A 20,997-nucleotide genomic window follows, 5' to 3' on the forward strand; every position below is an offset into this window, starting at 1 on the left:
CCCTTCCATTGGATACGATAACTTTTGTTTAAGGCATTCCTCATTTTAGTTATCATTCGCGTTCTGTTGGTGGCTACTCGTCTCTATTAAACGAAACAATGTCACACTTCCTTTGACCCACTGGTTCCCCTTATTTGCTATCTCCTTTAGCCTTTTAGCCTGAGTGGTTTGTATAAGGGAGGGCACAGACCAGACGAATTCAATGGAATTAATCTAGAATAACACAGAACTGAGGATAAAGGCAATACCGGTACGACTTAAAGAAAATATATCTTTGTAAATCGCTGACAAGGAACCAAGACCCTGCATACAAGCTGTATATTACATTAATGGTTAAAAAGGAAAGTGACGGCATAGTAAACACAACAAATGTAACATTATGACTTTATTTGACTTTTAAATGTATTCATGCATATAAATAGTAAAAAAAAATGTTTGGTATCATTAATTTACAATAGTAAAGATATGCAAAGGGAGAACAGCTTCTGTCTGCTAGCTATGGTGAATTCTGTCTATACTTCTACTACAAACAAAGAATTTAAAGTAAGTGGCATTTCCGGAAAGGTTTTCATACGTGGAAATCTAGTATGCTTGTGGTATGTTACACTGATCTGTAATAGAAAAACTGGAGTTGAACTGCAATTCTTACCTGAAAGCACAAATTAAGGCATCTTTCCGTACATATGGCGTCCGAAAATGAAACTTTATGAAATTTTTGAAACTGGAGGAGAGTCGCCTGTATTAGGCAGTCCTTCATATAGTTTAAAGTAGGATCATTAGTTTGGTATGTGGTACTACATAACAGCATATACATGTGTATATAATGCTTCGACATTATCACTCAACACACCCACTCAGGTGAGTCTCTTTCGCACACTTATTTTCCAGCTTCACATGATCTGAGAGAACCCCTTTGCCTTTATTCTATGTCCTTCAACCCACAACAATTACTCCAATGCTGTTATTTTGTGTGTGTGTGTGTGTTTTTTTAACTTTCATTCTCGGATTCCTGAAGAAGAGAGGTCACGTTAATTAAACGACTCGAAACGTTGGATAAACCTACACAGCTGCCAGCAATGTATTGTTTGTATGTGTTTCACTACTATTTGCTCTAAATGTAAATATTTTATTTTACATGTGAATCAGTCCAGCAAAAGACAATAACTTACAATAACTGTAATCAGAAGCACAGTACTGTATCCCAGTGTGCCAGTTTTAGAAAATGCAAGACACGTTTTTAATAAAGATAGTACAAAGTAACTGCATGCTAACAAATATTTACTATAATACAATAATATTTAATTTGTATCATTTCACTTGTAATTAAACAACAAGAAATTCCGACCAAGTATTGAAACTTATCGCCATAGTTTAATTGGAACTTATTTTAGAGATTGTTCCATATCATTCTAACGAGACCAAAGCTGGGAAACGGTGAACTACCGAATGTAATTTCAGCATAAATCAACATATATCACATTGGCAACAGTACATGACTGGAGCAAATGATTTTGGTACCTCCTGTATAATTTAACGTCTGTTGTTCCGGGTGGAAAGGTAGTGCGAAGTTTCATTGATAACCTCCGAAATATGAACTGTTTTGAAACATCGTTACATTTTCAATCGTCAATCAGTCACAATGTGTCATTGTCATTGAGCCTAAAATACTGAAAGATACATCATTCTACATACCCACAAATACATAGCCCTCGAGCTGCTTTAATTCTTGCATTCTCCCCGAGTTTGATCCTGCAGGGACAGAAATTGCGGTGACCTGTCACGTCCAAGAACGAAGGGTTAATGTAGACCTCCAACCTGACAGCAGGAACAAGTAATATGACGTACTTCTTTGTTTTGTTTTTCCCATTCACATATGGGTTACCCTTCTTTTCTGACTCACTACCAATGCTTGGGACATTCTTGGCATATCGTTTTTAAATTCTTTCTTTAATAAAACTTATAAGTCTTCCCGAAGTGTATACGGCTTGGGTTGGCAGAGAATACCAATGGTCGTTACAATGGTGGTGATCAAGAAAATCCACATGAACATGCGGTCAAAGACCATGGCCACATACTTCCACTCAGTAAGGAGGTCCTCCTCACTGTCCGACTCCTTTGCCCGATTTGTTAGGTACTTGATTTCGTCAAGGATGGAATTGACGTTCCTCTCAAACCTCTCGGAGATTAAGGGCGGCAAGGTAACCGTGGATATATTGTTTCCGTTGGTCTTGTAGCTCTTGTCTTTCTGTGCATTGCCGTTGGAGAAGTGGTTGTTCTCCACGACCTCTGACCTTTGAGCATCTGGTGCCACCTTGACAGCGGAGCGGAGACAAAGTATTCGGGCAAGGTAGTGGAAGGTCAGGGTCCGGAGCCAGGAAGGCACTGGCTTGGTGCCTGGCAGGCGATAGTGAAGGTACAGCACAAAGACTGTCATCGCCGTAGAGCCAGAAACGAGGACGATAGTAGCGAGATAGTACTGACCTGTAGTATAGAAAAGGTCCCGGATGGGCATTTTATATGCAGTTAAGAAAAGCAGAAACTTCTCAGCAAGAAGTGCCAAGAACAACAAGACACAATGATAAAAGTACCCATCACAAGTACCTACTGACTCTAAAAAGAAAAGATTTACAGTCAAGAACCCCGGCCAACACCATGTCCTATATTGTAACGTTGTGGATTCTGGCAAAGTTCAGCTCAATGAGATGATTTATTAATAATTATTAACAATACATGTCTGATGGAACTACACCAGTTATTTTGACTGGATTGTAAACATTGATTTGTATGTGGGGTAGTTGAGCTGACGAGAAGGAAGTTGTCGCGGAGGACTGAGACCGGTATTCAGTTTATAAGTTCATGTAATGGTAGGTTTGGGCTATTGGTTAACACACCAGTTTGTACTACCTATCGATAATATTAATAACAGATATTTGAAAATCCCACAGTTTGTAAGTCAGGCTTTGGGACAAAATCCAAGCTTCATGTATGCCAGTAATGTTTCAAAATAAGTCACACCGTTTTTCTATCATAGAGGGCGAGAAGAAACAAAATTCATTTATCCAAGTTTTATTTGAATTTGTTGTTCATTTTTTTTTACTACAAGTAAATTTCTGTTTCCTCACGCTTGTTCTTACTGTTCTAGGCCCGGGTTGATCCCCTGTTGCGCATTTAGGTGTGATTTCATGATATATTAGCGGCAAACTCAAAGATTGACATTTTGCAGTAAACCCGCATTTTATCAATAACGGTAAGCATTGACTGATTAATCTCTTCGCAAGATTGTAAAGTTCAAACATTTCAAATTGTCAGCAGCTCCAAAACAATGTTTTCCACATGGTTCAAGTTTAAAATGACTCTTAATGCTTTCTTCTAGTACCGGTAGTCTTACCAATGAGTGGAACAACTTCAGAGGTTGGCGGCATTGTCTCCGCAACAAGAAGCAGGAACACAATAAGGGCAAGCAAGATGGTGATACCAAGGGTAACTTTCTCCCCAGAGTCCGCCGGTAAGTAGAAGTCCAGCACGGTGATCAACGAAATGAGCATGCAAGGGACTAAGAGGTTAAAGAGGTAGAAGAGAGGCCGACGCCTTATGACAATGGTGAAGGTGACATCGGGAAAAGGCGCCACGCAGCAGAGGTAGTAGGCGATGTTGTTTCTCACGGGCATGCCGACCAGCTCCCACTCCCCATTGTCGATGTAAGCCGAGGTGTCTCCTGAAAGGGAGCGGTTGACAAGGTCGATCTGGAAGCCGTTGTAGGCCCAGGAACCGAATTTCAGCGGACAGCGCTGCTCATCGAATGGGAAAAAGGATACGTCTATCTTGCAGGTACTGGTGTAGATGGCTGGGGCGTTCCAGTACACGATGCCAGTGTTGGTGATAGCTGCATTAGTTTCCATCATGCCACTGAATCCAGAGTCAGCACTGGTACAAACAAAATAGTAAAGAAATTATGTGAATCCTGACTACTGTATTTTGTTTCTTCAGGTCAGGGGCTTTAAAATCATGTGCTACATCAGCTGTGGCCTTTTAAATATAGCACGTTTTGAAATTTAATAAAAATAATTTTGGCGAAAGAAATTGCTGCTCTCTGTGCAATTTTGTGATTTCTGTGCATTTTTTGTGATTGTGTCCTTGAGTACGGCAAACTTTGGGTTATTACATAACGTAGCCCTTTGTCATTTGAGGGGTGAGGTTGAATTATGGGGCGTTTTATATGCTTTCCGAAGAGGCGGAGAAATTAAGCAGCCCCCAACTACCTCACTCTAATTTTTTTCAAATATAAAACAACTTTTATTCGGACTGGTCATAGTGTCTGTTCCCCCAGTTCCTGATCATCTGGCGACTCGAAGTATTTGGTCATGTGAAAAGATCGAAACATATTACTTGCTTTGTAAGCAGTAGTTGTCCTCATAAATCAGTTTACAGTAAACGTAATCAGTAGTAAGGGTAAACTTACTTCGTGTATAGCACGATATCTGGTCTCCAAATAGAATTAATAGGGACGATAAGTGTGTCAGTACCACCGTAATCAGCTGGATCCCAAAGGAAGTTACTGTCTGTCCATTGCTGTTTTGAAAAATAAGCGAACGCACAAAAGTAAGTTAATGTTTTTTCACTGTTGATGAGGTTGCAAGAAAATAGATGTGCAAGTTCCTTAGTCTCAAAACTCATGGGAGACACCTTCGTCAAAACATTGAGGACTTTTATCCAACTTTAAACTATTTGTGATCAACTTCAAGGAATTTCGTACAGTATACGAGTACAGTATACTGACAGACATGCACAGATGCACATATGCCTTACGTGTTGAAGACCAGATTTTCTTTGAAAGCAGATATCAACCCCTGGAACAATGTTGCATTATGCTGTCTGTATTCAACAGTTAATGCTCCCTTTGAAGGCCATGTGTCTTTTTTATCTGAAACTGAATCGGAATCCTCATTGGTTCCTGAATAATATCCGTTATTATAGTTCGGATCCGAAGAATCTACCTAGTAGTACTATAATGTACCCATCTTACCATTCGCATCCACAGGTTAACAGTCAGGACTTGGTTCTTTTCATCCTATTATCAGGTGTTAAGAAATTGAAAGCAAACACATATGTTTAGTATTGAAGTACCTTTGGCAAGCTGTCGCGCGAGTCTATATCATAGGCTTAAGTACTTTTCTAACCAATTAACCAGTCCGTGTTAATTTAATTCCTTAAGTTGAACAACAATATAAAGTTAAAAGTAGCCGTCTACAAGCCATATACATCGAATTAAATTCAAAAATTGTCATTTTGTTCACTGTCTGCCTATCGCCAAATTTACCATTTCTATGATCTGCTGGAGAGCAGCACCCAGCCTGACCTCTATAGACTCCGAAGCATTGATCACCGGGCGCACAATTGAGCTATAATTGGTGAACATGTCCTGAAGAAGTTCATACTCGTACAGTGTTGCCTTCGTGCCTGCACATAAGGAGGTACATAGATAGTCTGATTCAAGAGATGAGACAATTCGGTTTGGAGAGTTTTACATAAGTTAATTTATGCACAAGATTAGTATGATCCAACCAGGGTGAGGTTGTAGAGAGTAGGTTTGCAAACTGTTTACTTTTGACGTTAGTTAAGTTTTCTCCTTAAGTTTATTACACAAAATGAAGAACCAGCAGGTGTTCTGATTAGGAGAAATTTGAGGAGAAAGTGTCAGTTTGGATTGGAAAGATTATGTTCCAAACGGAAAGATTGGAAACTTTAAGACGCTTTAAACGCTGGTGTGAAAAGAAAAACGTTTAATTTTTACAGGAAACTATAAAATGAATATTCCCTATAATACTAGAAAATCATACTTAAAAAGTTATGATTTTTCAAAGTAGAAGAGTAAAAGGTGTGAGAAAAGTGGGGAAAGTCATTGTTCTTCACCCGTATCTGGCAGCACACTCTGTCTTGCATTAACGTAGCCAGCAAACCTGACGTGTTGTTTTATTCAATTGAAAGAGCCAGAATTGTGGAAGCCGTACTACCACCTGGGGGGGGGGTTAATGAGGATTATTTTACACATGACAAAATGGACTGTCAGTTTTAAACAGTGTTCCATTTTGACCCTCCTGTAACCAAGATCTGATTACGTCACTGCTGTTAAAGGAAATAAAGATATGTTTCGTGGAAATCAGATCATTGAAATAGGATGTTTATTATTAGTGTATTAAAGCTCTTTATTTAGCTTTCCGTTATTTTTGGCTGCTAACTCATGTTCTGTTGCACATACCTCTTCTGTTTGTTTGTGTTTCATTGTTCGCCGTTCCTAGGACAATATCAATACATTAATGTGAATGTCATCTACAATATCAAGTGACCGTCATCATATAATTTCCGTTTTCAGTGTCCATTATAAAAAATACTTGTCTCTTTTGGTAGGCGAATCAGGGTGCCTGTTCCTTTTTCTAAGCTTGTGTGTAACTGATCAATTATTCATTAACATTTCAAAACCTTGCGTCTCTTGAAAAGGGCACCAATTGATCACCAAAAAGTCAGCATCTCTACCATAGGAAATCAATTACCAACGACCTCTTAATGTGATTACTCGCCTATCCAGCTCGCCAACGAACAAAATAAAAACCCAAAACCTTTATGCATGAAAAGTCACGAGGGGACGAGCCAAGACAAGAACTGAAAATCAAAACAGCTGGGACAAGACGAAAGACACACGGAGGAAAAGATCCAAGGAGATGGAAATCACCAATTTCCTTAGAAATACCGTTGGAATTGACTCCCTTCAAATGTTAAGAGTGCATCAGTTTGCTACTGATTAATTAGTAACTCTCATAAACCCACTTCCGGAAACAAATCCTAGCAACGTCCAAGGATTGGAATAAAAACAGCCAATATCCACAAATAAATACCAAAAAGATCATCATACCAAAATAGAATATTGGTGGAACGGCTACGCATTTTAATAACAATCAAGTCAAAATACCGATAACAGGATCTCCCGGAGATAATATACATTCAAGTATGTAAATTCTTAATCTTCTTTTCTAAGCACCATACCCTAATATTTTAAGTTAGGTTTGTGACCTACGACGACCTTACATGGATTTTCCTGGGGGGGTTGACTGACTGTACCGCATGCAATGAAATGGAGGGATTATTTAGTTTGCTGACTCTGCCAGAATAGTGAAAGGCGATCATTCATTTCGACGACACTTTCTTTGCAAACTGTTTTAGCATCACTTTCGGCTGAAGAATACGTTGCATACATAATATATCACAAACATACGAGAGAAACAAACACTTTTCTTAAATTAAAGGTTAGAATAGGAGAGCAGCACATGCAGCCATGAAAAACGCCATGTTCTGCCTCCAGACTTATTCGTCTGCACATAAGGCACCTCTGTGTCACCTTTCATATACTAATTCATCGCTTTCAATGCTTACTCAGTCCAGTCTCGGAAAATATGTCTGTCTTCTTCGATAATTTACTGCTTGAGTAGGAACCGCTTTGATATGGAAAAGGTCGATGGGTTTTCTGCACAGATGAATCTGTTTGGGTAGCAGTGGATAAATTCGAGGTCTTGGACCAACCGTTCACTGTAATAAAATTACCCGTGTGCATTGTGGCGTAATTTGGAAATCCCATGCGGCCGTTAACTCGCTTGTCAACTTTGTGTCATTTTTTTAACATCAAGTATACGAATAGTTCGACTTTACCATTACAAATTCCTCCCCCTTTTTTTTTTCTTCCAGCCCCTTCCCTATTCACGCTGTCCTTTAACCCACCCCATATTCCCCACACCTAATTGCCGATCTTGTACTGCTAAACACATTACCAGAATATAGAGTTCATGATTTATAATGGATATCATAAATGTCAGTGTAACTTGTATGTTGTATGACAATAGGCACAAAATGTTACAAATTGCACAGAAATCTGTTCCAGATAATGTGCATCTTGATTAACGTTAAACGACTATTTTGTACACTTAAATGACTTTAAATTTCTTTATATCCGCTAAAAGAAAACACCCTTTTTAATGTTTGAAGTTATTAGCTGGCGCAATAAACATTGTGAAATTACCGGGGCAACAATTAAACGACTGCCAGATTAATTGGAGCGTATACTAATTCGCAAAGTACAAGAAATACTTGTCGATTTCATGCTGAGTTTGTTTCATGAATAAGAATGCATATTTTACATGTATACGACTCACTGGGGCGACTGACGCGTTGCTACGCTTTAAATGCCAACGTGCAGATACACCATCAGTGCCAAGATAGACGACTGTAATATTCCGACTGTATACAACGGTGCTTGATGAAATTCAGGCGGCGATCCATAAACCCACAAGCTCGCGTGTAGTCAGCTTATTCAGCTTATTCATTGTTGAACAAATACTATTGCATTTTCTTAAGCTGCCCATTCTTCCTTCTCCTTGAGCCCGCGCGACGAAGTCACCATCGTCACTCGTAAACCACGTTAGGGTCATTTCGGGATTGATTTTTCAAGGCGTAAGTCCCGTCTTGTATGGTACGTATCTGCCTCGTGGCTATGAGGCAAATCCATGCAGGGGATTAAAAGGCATGATTGAGGCAGTGACAGGCAATTCGAAGTCTGTGTGCACGGAATATTTCTGCTCAAGCCACTTTCCGTGCAACTATGGAAGAACTTAGATTTTGTAGACAATAACGGCAAAGTATGAAGCACAATATGTGATGTGTTTTGACTATTTTGTATCTATTACATTAAGCCTTTTCACGGTATTAATTGGTACCAATTTAAGTACAGGGCAAAGGTAGACGCTATCACGAGCCATAATGATATTTAGAAGTTGAATCAAACGAAAAGAATTCCAATTAATTACAAACCTGGTAGGCAGGCTCTCGGGGGGCAACAAAAAGAAAACACCGTGACAGTTTGTTTTCATATTCAACTCCTATGGGATATTGCATAGTAGACAGCTACGACGCAGGTACAGGAGAGACAGTCGTTGCAATCTAGATTTCTAAAGTAACTGACAAGATGGTTGTCACTTAACACCGGTAGATGCCAAATACAAGGAACAGTCAAATATTGCCAGAGGCTTGCTGTCTGTTACGGAATGCACAGCGAGTAATCAAATGCTTCAAGGAGAACAGCGATGTGCTTTAGTTGGCAAATCATGCAGCGGGACCCGTATTCATGACTGGGCGATTTCTAATTCTGGACTTTCCTGTCCGGCTGACGCAGTACAATGACTTCAACACATCTGAGCTAAACCTGTCTGGCACGTCATAGGGGATTATCTCTTGTCAAAGTTTTTGTTGGCATTCTGTGGCGCTACTTTTTGTAATGTTGCTCTCTGGACGGGCGTAGGCCTATTCGTTAGAAACCAGGGTTTAGAAATATAAAGAGATTAGATATTTATTCTGCAGAAAACCTTCTTGCATGTCTCTATGGGCTAGCGGTATTGTTCAAATGAGGAGGATATAAGTAGGCCTACGGACGGGCGTAGGCCTATTCGTTAGAAACCAGGGTTTAGAAATATAAAGAGGATTGGATTATTTATTCTGCAGAAAACCTTCTTGCATGTCTCTATGGGCTAGCGGTATTGTTCAAATGAGGAGGATATAAGTAGGCCTATGGCTTTGTTTTAGGTTGGGATAAACTGTCGTTAACACGGCACACTTTATCAGTTATTCGTTTCGGTTTATAAACGCGATTTCATCTTCTGTAGTTTTGGCACAACTTCCTCACACCATATCAAATCACCAGACTGAAAACGAAACAGATTGATAGAAATATACTATGAATTTCAGCGCAATATGTATGTTCACCTTTGTGCTTGAGGTACCTTCACGTAAAAAGTTTACCTTTCGTCCTGTCATTCTGGCATACCACTAAATTTCTGAGGCGCTGACTGTCCAAAGTAATATATCTCCCAATGTGCGTTTGTTCGATTGAAATTGGAAATGCTTTCCACAATTTACTTTCAGTTTAAATCCTTTAAGATAATTCAACAAAATAATGAAGCCTGCAGTTGAATTGTCTTCTGATTGGACGTGGCCTCTCATCCAAATAAATGCATTTACTACGTCGAATGTATGAAACAAGTCCAATCTATGGGGTGAAAGCTTTGAATGCATTTCCAAAATAAAAGTCGTCATCGTCCTTAATCTGCCCAGTTGGATTTTAAGTCGCGACGATGGGTATTCCGGTCATGATCGCTTTAATTCTTGAAAATGTACGTAAAGCTGCAGGTGCAATCTATGTTTACACCCTGTCTAAAATGCCTGCTTTGATTTTTTTGTAACTTAAAAGGCTATTTATCTGACTGACTCATCAATTATGGCATCATGGCATAAAATGTATCTTTTTGTTAAGTTTTTTTGGCTTTACAAGCTACACTGGGTATGTACGATATGATAGTTTTGAATTGAAGGAAAAAAATTAAAAAGCTTAAGAAAAAAACCTGGATTTGTGATGGAGGTAACGATTTTGCTTTGCTAATATGCCTTTCCATTATGCCCTACTGAAATGGTGGGTACGCAGCCGTGGCCTACTTTCCTCTAACTTGTTTTACGAGATTTTCGTTCAACAGCTGCCAGTTTCAAAAAATGTGTTGAGCCAAAAATTTCTAACCTGGGATTTTATTACATTGTCAATCACTTACTTAACTCCAGATCTAGTATGTAATGCTGTCTTAAACCGGTGACCTTTAATACTAATCACTTCGTCTTTATGTATTTATTCAAAATGTCGGTCGCTACCCGCACTAGTCATTAAACCACTCCAAGGCAGCTGTGTACTGGTAGCTGATTTGGTGCAATATGCGTTTGACACCATTCAAACGTTATTGACCATATTGATGAGCAAGTGTGGAATGACCATTTGTATACACACGTAGTGCTATCTACGTGACAACCGGCTCAACATCCAAGTGCACGGGAAAATAACGTTTTCACTACACACATATATGCTCCAGATACCTTTGTAATGACAGTGATGATTTTCTCAAAAGCTACCTTCAGACTATATTGAGTTTGATTGCTCCATGCACAAGCGTGTTCTACTGCTATCTAACGGTTGAACATTTGAGACTATATTTTTCCTACTCCTTCCTTTCCTAGATTTCTCTTCCCTAAAAAACCTTGAGAGAGTACATTGCGACAAAAACAGAAACAGAACCTGTGAAGAAATCACTAATTGTTTGATGAGCACACAGCCGGTATCTAAAATTGTAGAGATCAAAATAATGATCGATTAGTTATACAGCGAATAAGTTAAATTTTAGTGTTAAACTACTATTATATGCTACTCTTTTTCAGCTCCAATAGTTTCAAATTTTAACTAAGAAGTAGTTGTTTCATTACAGTGGTAACTTCCGGAGACGCGCACTTTTCATGCAGCCACGATAAACTTTTTTCCCCTTCTGTGTATTTTATTTTGAAAATCCCAAATGCTACTGTTTGATTGTACATAGTTGGTTTTTCAGACATCGGTTGGGAGAACACTTACCTTTCAGAACACCACAAAAAACGAGCAGAAGTCCGAGCCAAATTATATTGGATGCCATCCTGTACTCCTGATCGAAATGTTTCTACCAGCAAGATTCAGATTCTTTACACGCCGACAGTTTGGGTGAATTCCTCCCTTTAGAGAGGGATAACGGCGGTATTCTCTGATAAGGCCAATACTCCTAGAAAACATAACAGTTGACGAAAATGAAATCAGCCTACGTTTGCATTTTGCCTAATCCAGATATGACCACTCTGGTCTCCATACGTAAAGTACGTGGTAACTGTTGAATTCAGTCAACACAATGGGATTGTTCCTCCAGGAATTTGGATTGGTGGCCTGACAACGTTACGTCACCATTCAATTGTCTGCTGGCATTTTACGCACAGGGTATGTGAATTGCAGTTTGGCCTGGTCACTGTATAATGGGACCAGAATACTATCCTGTTCCTTAGCAATCGACCGCTGAGTCAAATGCGGGAATCGATGTTCCAGCATTAGCGAAATTATCTGACTGCAAAGTGCTCAATCAATTTTAGTTCCCAGTGTCTTAATTGGCTTCATTAAGCACAAACGGAATGTGGCGCGTCAAGAATTTGTCCTCTTCTTCTGGTGGGAGAACGATTAGTTTGCCCCTGAGATACTATCAGAAAAAAAATTGCCTCAAAAACAAATCAAATTACCAAGGTGGTTTATGGCCTGAGTTTGTTTTTTTTTTTGTCAAAAAAAATATCGTCATAATGTGTCAAGGACTTGGAATAAGAGGCGCTTTGATATCTGTTTTCCTTATTGAAAAGCATCCTGCCTGAGGTCACAAGCCCATCAGGGATTAGGAAGACTATTTCCTTTGTTGACCTTTACGTTTACTGCAGCTATATCAGATTTGTTTTTCTTTTTAAAGCATTAACATTTGATTCAGAAAAGGTATCGTCATACATATAATTATATCTCTGTTGCGCTAAACCTGCTGTTATTAGATGCCGTCACGATTGTTCACCTGTTTCAGTTTGAAAAGCTTTGTTGCTCTCCTTTTTGTCAATTAAAAATTAAAGCAATCAGTGCCAAAGCGTTCTTTTGGTTACTGCTGACTGTTGCAGACACAGTTAATCATCGTATTGACTTTACTGGTTCGCATATAGTTACCCGACTTGTCAAGCGAAACCGTATAAACCTAAAACTCAGTAATGCGGGTATAATGTATTATTGGGAATCCTTACAGTGTAGCTAGGGTGCCAAATTCAGAACACTGGCATTCTTCAGAGACAAAAACATTGCCCACGCGTTGTTTGCAACTGGTTTGCTGAACACTGGTACCCTCAATCCCGGAAACCATAGGACGAAGAAGTTTGTATGAAAAGCCACAGTTTGGTTAACTACTCCTGGCATATCCTTGTGAATTCTCGTTACTAATAATGTTTGATGTATTTGTATAGTGCATTTCAGTACAGACGGTCCTTCATCTTTCAGTGCGTTTTTCAAAATACGGTCCTGCACCTTGGACCCATAAATATTCCTATGAACCTATCAACTCCTTAAAGTACACAACCATTGGTGCAACTAAACTCAAGCACGACCAGGGCAATTAACTGCAGTTACCCTCTCTGCTCTCACAGGTACCCATTTGCACTCCCGGGTGGACGCAAGTCAGAGCAAAGTGACCTGACCAAGGTCAAAATCTGGGCTCCAGCGCAGGATTCAAACACAAACCCGGATACAGACCAAGTTTACAAACCCCGACCACCAGGCCACACGTTCCAAAGCGTACAACTAAGAAGACCTCCTCGGATGTATAGAGACCGCGATTGTTTTTGTTTCTGTTTTATGGGGGGGCGGGGTCTTGCTTTCGCATGGATAAGCATTACAAAGCACTGTTAATTAATTAAGTTCAGAAAATTGTCATTCGTAACAGTAATGTGACGTCGGGGTATAGGCATCCGCCATACCACCCAATAACACTGTCTCTTACAAGCTACATTTGGACAGTTTCTGAGGAAATAAGCATCAAAACTGTCAACCTCCTGCTTACATCTAGCCCTGAATGATGGTACATTGAAATATCCCTCGTTCGTAGCACCTGACACAGAAGCCAAAATTAAGTCGCTGCCCTCTACGACTAAGACAGTCAAAGATGAGGCAACAGGGGTCCGATGGTGCGGCAATGAAAAAGCAATTGCTTGCACGTCGCGCCACAATCTCTGAAAAAATATCGATCGAACTATTTCTACTTTGGATTTTTTCCTCCCTCTTTCTTTGGATCTTGAGGCTAATTTCCGGCCGTAGGAACCCCTTGCATTAACGCGGGACGATCTCTGAGGGCCTCCGGAATTGAAGTGTTCGGGTTGACTGCGGGAACACGTGCCGGGTAATTGAGCGTGAAAGGCACAGCTACAATGTTTTTTCTTTGTCTGCAGGGGTTCAAATGCTGTCAGTCCGAAGGAGCGTTTATGATTTGTTTTCAAACCTGAAATAATTTACTTCTGACCAAATGAACAGAAACTGAGCTTTTTTGTGGGGACGTAGCTTATGCGAATTAGCAGGGCGGATCCCCAACCCCCCTTTTCACACAAATAAATAAATAGACAAATAAATAAATAAAACAAGAAGAAGAGGGGCGAAAAGAAGAAAGCGGAATTCTGCCTGAAATTGCACCACAGAGCGCCTAGGATCCAAAATTGCCACAAACCCCACCAGTGGCGTAACTAGGGCTGTTATGTCCGGATGGCAGCTGGGGGTGCACACATTTGTTTCTAAGGGACACCAAACGATAATAAAAGTTAACTTTCCAAGGGGGGGGGCACGGGCATTTGCTGCCACCCAGAAGTTATCACTGGACCCCACGCTGTCTACATGTGATTAAAAACTTCCCCAAGTCAGGTCAAAACAGGGCTGCTCTCAATGACATGCCTTACAGTTTGGTTGTCGTTTAGTTTAGTTGGACTGTTTCTTAATTTTTTTAGTTTTTTTTTTACTTGACCAAGACGTTATGTTTACCAGCGCGTCGTGAACCCAGCGCACGAACATACTGAGGCCTACGCAGGGGCCCCTGTATCTGAATGTGTTCTCCCGGCCTTGTGGTTGTATTCGATCCTGCAGCATAGCACTGCAATCATTTCTGTTTGCCATGCCAGATCGATCGCTCCGTTCCCGCCGCGCTGTCCCCGCGGTGGCGGGATTAAAAACTCCCCAAACGCGAGCGCGTGGTCATGCACTGTGATTCCTCTCATAGTCCATGTACATTATCGATTGACAGGTTAATGTAGTGCGTGTTACGGGAGCCCATGGGAGACAGGGGAAAATCAGGAATACCCCCTTTGCATCTGCCCCGTCTCTTCTTTCTAGGCACTGCGGAAATGAGTGCAAGACCAACAACCGAATGATGTGCAGCTCTTCATTTCACCCAAGAGGGTATATTAATGAGTAGCATTGCCCCAGGATTCGAAATGCATTGAAATCCAAGCCGGTGCTTTCTACAAATTAGTTTTAATTTGCGAAGGTAAAAACTGTAATAGCTTTTCTCTTGATTGGTTTTCTTGGTTTAAAGTCAGAAAAAGTGGCAATTTTTGCTGTTTGATTCAATATCGTGTATCGGTTCTTTGAAAGGAAACTCGCTTCGTTACATGCATTTTATGAAGTGATGAACAGATTCAATTAAAAGTCAAATAGACAATCATAAAATGAAACTTAAATATTACGATTATGCGTACCAAATAACAAAAGAGGTAAAAAGGACAGGGAAAGACAATGTGAGAACGCTGGTGCTGGTACTGATCATTGATATATGTGGAATAGTGGAGAAATTATTTCAGATATTTAAGAGGCTTTGTCTCCACTAACTGATATTTTTTACCACTATTTGGCATTTTTGAAGGATTTGTCGAGGTATAATTACCATTTTCCATTACTCTTCAAGTCAAGACAACCTACATCTATATCTGCCCCATAACCCTGAATATGTGTTTACTAAGTTGTTGGTACACCGGTGTGTGTGTGGGGGGAGGTGGGTGTGCCCACTCCCTCCAATAAGCAATTACTGGAGCTTGCAACAATCGAATATCTGAGGAGGATAAATAAATAGAAGTTACTACGGCAATACACAGACAATGCAAAAAATCAAAGCCCTTAAAAATTTGTGTAATGAGTTCTTTACCTCCTGTAAGAGGTATCACTTCTCTTTTGTAAGTGGACTTCATTTAAAGAAATTAATGAAACAATAATTATGCTGAAAATTTTCCATTTATATTGTATGACTTTTTTAACAGTGGACGCTTATTGGAGAAACGAGTGTTTGGACAGACTTTGTGACTGCAGGACTAAAATGAAGGGCAGAAGTCTGTCACGTTGTAACAACAGAATCTACAGAAAATGATAGAAATATTGAACTTTGACCTGTCAATTTGTTTGCGGCATTTTCAAAATTAATGTCATTGGACAGCCAACTCATAATTTGGCCGTGGATCAAAGATGAATGGAGATGCGATATTCCCCAAAGAGAGTGAAACTATTGTCATCTGTGATTCATGGGGCTTTCATGGGCAAAACGACTTGTTTGCAAAACTTCTCCAGACAATGACCGTAGGAGAACAATCTGTTGTTCTCTGGCACTCATGCGCGTAAAACTGCCTGGAGTTTAGAACTTTTTGAAAAACAAATGGTCATTGCTTTTACTGTTGAGAAGAACACCGTTTTCTTGTTGTTTATGACTGTAAGCCTAAATATCAACACTGCATGGTTAGTGAAACGACGGTTGGAACAGAATTACAAGCTCCAATTTGTTAAAGTTGTTAGTTATAGCAACACGTGCATTTTAGCATTAAATTTCTTCAGACAACAATAAATTGGCAAAACAAAACTCTCGAAAATACCAAACTACTCATGAAAACACATTTCAGCTGCCATTGGATTGTAGGCTTCGATGACAAAAGAACACAACACATGTGATTTAGAGTTGCTGTAATCATCAGCCTCCAACTTTACTTTAAGAGGCGATGTGAACGTAGACGCCTGACGAAATACTATGCCATGACTCATGGTCAACACTGGCACAATTGATCATCAACTTTGACGTAATACATAATTTACATCAGGCAATAGGGTTACTATCAGCCCCCAAAACAGTTCAATTTGCATGTTGCAAAGAATGAAAAATGAAAGCAAACATTGAGAATAGATTTTTCGAAGGCGGATATTAAGCTCCTAGGAGCGGGTGGTAACCAGGCCACAGCACGCTCATAGAGGATGATGCATGTATGCACACAATATTTATCACTTGCCTGCACGATAATTTTACCATCTGAGGTACGATAGTTATCGTTGATTTGTGAGATAGCATTTTGTCATTTGTACGTAAAACGTGGTACCGTGCACGCGAGCGAAAGTAAACTACACTGTAGAGACAAATCCGATGAGACGTCCTTCCGAGGGGCCATTTATTATGAAGGGCCGTTTTTGTCATTAAAACGTTCTCCGTATTAGTCAAGTGGTCTCGCACAACTCAATAACCAATCATAAGGCATGAACAATGAGTTGTGTGTTATTGGAGCAGATGTAGGCGCCATCTTGCTTTGGATGTTCATAAACAGTTTATTCGTATATTGTATACCCCACGTGTTCAGGCTATTCCGTCCGCGCATACCACTGATCTCTATATACCGGATGGGCAACTCTACCTGCTGTGCAATCTGAAGCGACTGCGTAGCCATCTTAGACTATTCAATACATCACTGGCTTTAGCTCCGTGCATGAATGCAGTAAGTGAATGGACTAAAGTTGGAGGCCATTGTATTGAATATCCTAAGATGGCCGCGCAGTCACTTCAATTAACACATAGGCAGTTACTTTGTCTTCTTTAGTATGAGTTGGCAGCAGCTAGGTTGTGTTAGAAAGGGTCTCTAACCACCTCATGGTGGCAGGATTGGGTTCACTGAGGTCAGGGTCTTTGGGAAGTCGAAGTTCAGGGCACTTTGTCAGGATGTGTTGAGCTGTCTGTTCTGGTGCATCACACTGACAGGCAGCTGATGAGCGTAAGCCCAACTGGTGCCTGGCTGAGTTGAAACGGTCCACACCAGTCCGAATCCGCTTTAGCGATACCCACTCCCTGCGAGGAGGGTTCGAGCCCGGGGGGGGGGTCGTCTTGGGTGGCACTGTGAATCGTGCTGGATGTGTAGTTAGCACCCCACGTTGAGCCAGCTACATGACGGAAAAGGTTTAAATCGAGTGTTGACAGGGACTCCAGGTTTTGCTTATATGTCAGTTGACGGTCCAGCTTCACTCCGAGGTAGGTTGGCGTTGCATTATACGTGAGAGGTGTATCATCGAGATTGATAGTGAGCTGAAGGTTGGCAGACATTGACATCTTTGGAATAGATTGATTGGTGAGGCAACAGGAGTAGAATTCCACCAGCCACTGTCAATATCTTGGCCCAAGATGAAGCAAGAATTCTTGGAGAATGTTGTCAGGTCCCAAAGCCTTGCCACTCTTGAGTTGGGCCATTGCTGCAGTCATCTCGTTGAGCGAGAAGGGGCCTGATAACCACCCACTACGCCTGGAGCTTGCCACAGGTTGGTGGTTTCTTGTTTCATAGAACGGAAGTTGTTCTTGTCGCCATTGTTGAAGTGGCCATTCAAGACGAGTTGCTGAGCAATGGAATTAACTGTCAAAGGACACGTTTGGAACTTCTACCAGTGAGACAGTTGAGAGTTTTCCAGGCAATCGTACTGGAGTGTGTAAAGTCTATTCCCTGAACTGTTTTCTCCCATTGCTCCCGGCACTTCTTATCGAGGCAGCTGGTCAGGTCAGAGGCTTTTGACGATGACTTCTCCCCAGGGTTAGCGTGTAAGAACTCATCATAGATGTTATCACATTCCTCATGCCAGGTAGGGATGTAACGTCGGCAAAAGCTTCGTGGGGTCGAATTCTTAGCTGCTCTAATGAGGAGGTTGCAGAACTTTAAGTAGGCTTGGTCAATGTTGTGCTGAGCCAATGTGGGGAGAGGATGTGCGTCAGGGTCTTCTACTAGTATTCCACCTGCCAGAGTGGAAGCTATCAGGCTGCTTGGGGCCATACAGAAGTTGCAGACCAGTTAGGGATGCCCAGTCCTCTAGTGCGGTGCCATCTGAGTTTGTTGCCCTGTAGCCCTATGTGACACTGTGGCAATTGAAACCCCCAGCATAGATGAAGGGTGCCTTAAAGATAAGCAGTGAGTCATCCTGCAGTCGAAATGAAGGGGGTTTATAGATGTTAACAATGGTCACACCTTCAACATAGGTTGCTGACCACTCCAGAGGGGAGTCTGAAGGACTGGAGGCCAGGGCCTTCCATCTGGCGGAATTTTAACAAATGTAGCAATCCCATGGATATCGCCCGTCGTATGAGCAGCTAAAGTGAAGCCAGGAATGTTTAGACGAGAGCTATCAGAAACATGCATCTCCTGTAGAAGAACTGCTGAGACCTTGAGTGTCTGAAGGAGATGTTCAAGGATGTTGATCTTGGCTTTAGTGAGATCTTCTACGTTAAGATGCAGTAATGTGGTACCTTCCCGTATGACGTCAGGTGATGCCTGCCCTAAAGCGGGCACGTGTTCTGGGTTGGTCTCAGGTTGCAATTGTTGAGTGTCCATTCTGAGGAAATAGTACGTATATCGAAGCTGCTGTTGTCTCAGGTTGATGTTATTTGCCTGTTATCGAGTTCCAAAAACAGTTACCAGGGCCCACCACGTGGAGATTAACAACATGGACCTCAGGCAGTTACCGTTGAGTTGCCTATAAAGTGTACAGTGCAACATTGATAAGAAGAGCACTGTTAATACAACATCATGCTTTTAACAAAGACACGTTTTGGTCCCAACTCTTTGTGTTTCTTTGTTTTTCATTGCTGATTGATAATACAAGGTAACTGTTATAACAAGGTAATTTGTCAAATCCGAAAAACCTTGTTATATCAGTGTTCCACTGTAAAGAGATCAGTGGTGCATACTGCTGGCCTTTGAAATGGCGCCCATAATGCATCTGTTCTAATAACGCGCAACTCGTTCATGCCTCATGATTTTTTACTGAGTTGCTCGTGACCACTTGTTTTGACTAATACGGAGAGCGCTTCAATAACTCGGACAGAACTTCATAATTTACAATCGTGCAGCTGTCTCGAGCGCGCGCGAGCACTTCAGCAATACGGCCGTTTCACAATAATTTGGTCAATCATAGTGCGCGAAATTTGTCGACCAATGCGCGTTTGGAAAGGGTCGACAAATTTCGCGCGTTATGATTGGCCAACATGTTGCAAACTCTTGGTGGCGCGCTATTGTGAATCGCCCGTATTGACTACTGCCTCTTGGTCGAGAAGGAATTTCACGGCCGCACATCGCCTGTGTAGAACTAACAACATGTATTTTTTTTAGGGATAAATATCATATAATTTGCATGGTTAACTACAACCTCGATCAATTTAGTGGACACGTAGAAACTTACGTGCTAAGGTAAATGTTGGGCTTTACTTTCCTGTTATAAAAAATCCTCCAACTAACTAATTCACCACCAAGAAAAAAAATTACTTGAACCCTCGGCTTGTTGGTTCTAAGTAGGCTATGGCAGAGCTCTCCTGCAAGTCGGCTAAAATAGAAGCTTGGTTGTGTCTTATACTTACAAGTTTGTGTACCCCATTTGTGATAATTGCTTAGAACCTTCCCAAACGAAAAACGCCAATGCAACGGTTAAGATACACCCTTTTTATTATAAACCCTAACCTTCCAAGGAAAACAAAATAAACGCCCCATAGTAATGGGTTCTAATTTTGGTCGCCGAATTTGTCTATACAGCGTACTGTTGATCGTGCTGAGTAACGTCTACGTACCTGCTAGGGAAAGGCAAATGCTTCCTGATTGAAGTAACTCCAAGGTAAGTTGTGAAAACTTCAATCGGACAGCATTTTCCTGTCATACGAGTGTAAGACAACGGCGCCAACTACACAAAATATTTCAAGGGAATGAAATTAATTCATTGAAGGAACAAAATCAACATTTTGAGGGAACGAAATAGCATATTTCGATTGAATGACATATTAATTTGAGGGAACGTAATAGTATTTCGAGGGAACGGAATATCTTATTTCGAGGGAATGAAATGATTTCGAGGGAATGAAAGATTTCAAGGGAACGAAATGATATTTCGAGGGAACGAAAAAATATTTCTAGAGAACGAAATATTATTTTGAGGGAACAAAAGGATTTCAAGAGAATTGCATAATATTTCGAGAGAACGAAATCATATTTCTAGGGAACGAAAATGATTTCGAGGGAATAAAATAATAATTTGAGGGAATTAAATCTTTAAAAATCCCGTTGTGTCTGTCTCCTTAGGGGCGACGTACAAAGCCGTGGACAACAGCACCAATTTGAAGGAAGTTCTCATTCTTTTCGGAAACTCGAAGAATTTCAATCTTAATTCTTTAGCAGAATTATTTTATACATCCACCAATGACGGACGATTTCAACATTATTGTAAATCATGAAGAAAGCAGCAGT

The 20,997-nt window shown here is 40.7% G+C and overlaps 1 protein-coding gene across 2 annotated transcripts; it reads right to left on the minus strand.

The window, feature by feature from the left end:
• Nucleotides 1-367: 367 nt before the first annotated feature.
• LOC110982385 (neuronal acetylcholine receptor subunit alpha-10-like) lies at nucleotides 368-11,769 on the minus strand. 2 transcript variants are annotated; one of them, XM_087136499.1, is made up of 7 exons: nucleotides 11,483-11,769; nucleotides 6,257-6,292; nucleotides 5,318-5,457; nucleotides 5,024-5,068; nucleotides 4,460-4,569; nucleotides 3,389-3,924; nucleotides 368-2,481 (listed from the first exon to the last, which is right to left on the minus strand). In XM_087136499.1, the coding sequence occupies exons 1-7, from the start codon at nucleotides 11,538-11,540 to the stop codon at nucleotides 1,958-1,960; spliced, it is 1,449 nt and encodes a 482-aa protein (XP_086992625.1). In that variant the 5' UTR covers nucleotides 11,541-11,769; the 3' UTR covers nucleotides 368-1,957. The 2 variants fall into 2 exon arrangements, with proteins under 2 accessions (XP_086992625.1, XP_022096448.2); XM_022240756.2 differs by lacking the exon at nucleotides 6,257-6,292 and having other exon boundaries at nucleotides 11,483-11,768.
• Between the last annotated feature and the right edge of the window lie 9,228 nt (nucleotides 11,770-20,997).

The sequence above is a fragment of the Acanthaster planci genome, linkage group LG05 (genome assembly GCF_054643075.1).
Source record: "Acanthaster planci isolate LZ-2023a linkage group LG05, COTS_SCS, whole genome shotgun sequence".
Classification (NCBI taxonomy): Eukaryota; Metazoa; Echinodermata; class Asteroidea; order Valvatida; family Acanthasteridae; genus Acanthaster; species Acanthaster planci.